Raw genomic sequence first — 3,334 nt, forward strand, 5'->3', positions numbered from 1 at the left:
TTGTTAGCCTGCGCGCCTCTTTTCGTTTTGTTTTGTGCCTGGGTCTGCATGCTCTGTATTGTCTGGCTGGTGCGCCGTTGGTTGTTGGCCAATACTGTTTTTCCGTCTCTGGTTGTGGTGAGGTTGTTCGGTACTTTGCCGTATGGCTTTATTTATAAAATTGGATGTATGTCTTTTCTTTAAAAAAAAGTAGATTTTTAGGACACCGGAGCCTGTGCAAAACGATCACAACTGCACAGCAAAAAATCAACGTCGGACGTACACAGAAAGCATTAATTTACATGTATAAGAAGATAAAAAAAACACATTCTTCCACTGCTTACACGTAAACGTAGGCACATCAGAACTGCTCCAAGAAAATATTTGTCTATGGAGAATTGGAGATTATACTGTATTTGTCTATGGGGGGTTGGAGATTATGATAGATGATACGCCCTCCGTAAACTTTAATGATATAAACACTCCTATATTAATTTACGGAGAGAGTAGATAAAATAATATGGACACGATGTCTTCTTCATACATGGGGACGTGATGTTGCTGCTGCCATTGCTGATCAGTCTCTACTAGGCGCTCACTCGCTGATCGGCCTCTGCTCCAAGTGGCAATATGTAAGAGGGCGAATCAATACTGGCCGGGCCAGAGGAAGGCGCCCATGGCGAACCTCCTCTTCTCCTCGACGTCGCCGGTGACAGGGAGGCCGTACTCTCGGAGCAGGCAGTCGACGCGCCACTCCGGCATCGCCTCGTAGTCCGCTTTCCTATACCGCGGGTAGTGCAGAGGCATCTGGAAGCCGCAGCTGAACGTGCCGCGCTCCGGCTTCCGCTGCTGCTTCTGGCCACCGACGGCAGCCGTGCCGCCGTTGGCCTTGGCCATGCTCACGCTCACGGCAGGGCCCAAGGATCCCATCTCTGTGTGTGTGTGTGTGTTTCTTTGCTGCCTCTGATCACCTTGTAAATTACAAGCAACTCGTGTTCGTTGAGAAGGAAGTGCTAGCTGATGGAAGGGTTTTATAGATGGTGTGAGATAGAGGAATAATAATCCACCGTCTTGCCTGACCAGAGCGGTAACTCGAGCCAACCACATTATCTGAAAGAAATGAACTGCAGTGTGCAATCAAGCAGAGTAATAAATTCTGACAACAGCGTGCTCCGTCCTCGCCGGTGAGGCAGCGCCGTCGACCTCAGGGCGTCCACTCCCTAGCTCTCGCCGGCGTCGCTGTCGGAGTCAGCGGAGCACACGCCACACGATCGATCCTACGCTATCCCACATGATTGATCAAGGATGTGGCTACACGAAGCAAACACTTGCAGACCAGCTGCATGATTAGGAGGTAACGATTAATGGACTTACCAGTTGGATCTCTTGCACGCGACGGCGTGGCTGCAGGAACAGAAGCTTCGAGGATCATGGGATGGTGATTGATGGGTCATGGGTGGCCGTGTAGAGTTACCTGTGCGGCATGCAAAGGTGTAGACCAAATCTGTCCACTACCACATGAAACATGTGGTAAGCAATCCAAACAATTCAAAAAAAAAATCTGTCCACTAGTTTTTTTTCTTTTACAGTAAAAAATCTGTTCACTAGGCGCAAGATCGCAAGTGTTAGTACACCGAAACTACAGATCTGAGGACAAAGACATGGATGGGATTGTTCTCAAAAGCAAGTTTTGGCACATCTGTTACATGATTATAGTGTGCATTTTCCTTGCAAAAAGAAAAGGGATTGTGCGCATTGATCTATCTATGTGTTTGATGAATGTGGGATGCAAAACATGAGGATATGTATGTTCCATGTTTATGGTACAATAACCTCTGGTCCATGCCTTTGGATAGAACGTCGTCAGGGGCAAAACGGTCTTTTAGGGACCTAGGAGCTTAGAATGAGACTGGAAATTTAAGCTGATTGCAAAAAAAAAAAAAAAAAGTGGAGGCAAAAGATTTGTCTCATCTATTAGTTAAGGGAGACTAGAGTTCGAGCAATATTACAACACCTCACAAAACAAAAGGTCATTACTCTCCTAGTATAATTTGACCCAATTTCTTAGCCCCGCAGTTACCCAAAGACCCAAATCATAGCATCGTTTTTTTATGTTTGCAAGAAGAACCACCCGGAGAAGCTCTCTTGTGCACGATGCGGGCATTTCTTTCGTTCCTGTTGAAGGCAATGCAACTCTCGATATATTGATCGGGTGCACGGTGCACGTATACAAAGTACAAGGGCAGCCCTCAGCCTCATCTATACAAGGAAACTAGAGGCGGGGCCGGTAGGAGATTATCCTAACAGATACATGCACAAGATATGTTCATGTTCAACACCCCCCCCCCCCCCCGAGTCGATACCTCACCTGTGACGCATAGACTGGACCGGAACTCCTCAAATGTAGGCGTCGGTAACCCCTTGGTCATGACATCGGCAAACTGCTGAGCGGTGGGAACTTGAAGGACATTGATGCGCCCAAGAGCCACCTGCTCTCACATGAAGTGAATGTCGAGCTCAATATGCTTCGTGCGACGATGATGAATGGGTTGGTGGAGAGGTAGACTACAGAGACATTGTCACAGTAGACAATGGTGGCCTTCGGAACGTCAAGAAGCAACTCCTGGAGAAGCTGCCGGAGCCACGAGCACTCGGCGACGGCATTGGCCACAGCACGATACTCAGCCTCGGCACTGGAGCGGGATACCGTGGGTTGTCGTTTAGACGACCACGATATGAGCGAGGGCCCCAGGTAGACATTGTCACAGTAGATAATGGTGGCCTTCGGAACATCAAGAAGCAACTCCTGGAGAAGCTGCCGGAGCCACGGGCACTCGGCGACGGCATTGGCCACAGCACGATACTCAGCCTCGGCACTGGAGCGGGATATCGTGGGTTGTCGTTTAGACGACCACGATATGAGCGAGGGCCCCAGGTAGACGCAGTAGCCGGAGGTGGAGCGACGGGTGTCCGGACAGCCAGCCCAATCGGCGTCACTGTAGGCAACTAGGTCAGTCGAGGGCGAGGCCGTCAACGTAAGACCCAGAGTCGTGGTGCCACGGATGTACCAAAGAATCCGCTTCACCAGGTTCCAGTGAGTGTCATGAGGGGCGTGCATGTGGAGACACACCTGCTGGACGGCATACTGCATGTCCGGCCGAGTGAGTGTCAAGTACTGAAGGGCGCCGACGATGGAGCGGTAGAACGCCGCATCCGGTGCGGGTGAACCATCGAGCGCAGAAACCTTGGCCTTTGGGTCGATAGGCGTGGGGACAGGCTTGCAGTTAAGCATGCCAGCCCGCTCAAGAAGGTCCTGCGCATACTACTGCTGGTGGAGAAAGAACCCGTCAGCGCG

At 50.4% G+C, this 3,334-nt stretch overlaps 1 protein-coding gene across 1 annotated transcript; it reads right to left on the bottom strand.

The window, feature by feature from the left end:
* Positions 1–246: 246 nt before the first annotated feature.
* On the bottom strand, positions 247–968 carry LOC123169835 (uncharacterized). The gene has a single exon (XM_044587701.1). The coding sequence runs from the start codon at positions 907–909 to the stop codon at positions 625–627; it is 285 nt and encodes a 94-aa protein (XP_044443636.1). The 5' UTR covers positions 910–968; the 3' UTR covers positions 247–624.
* Between the last annotated feature and the right edge of the window lie 2,366 nt (positions 969–3,334).

This window comes from Triticum aestivum, chromosome 7D, assembly GCF_018294505.1.
Source record: "Triticum aestivum cultivar Chinese Spring chromosome 7D, IWGSC CS RefSeq v2.1, whole genome shotgun sequence".
Lineage (NCBI taxonomy): Eukaryota > Viridiplantae > Streptophyta > Magnoliopsida > Poales > Poaceae > Triticum > Triticum aestivum.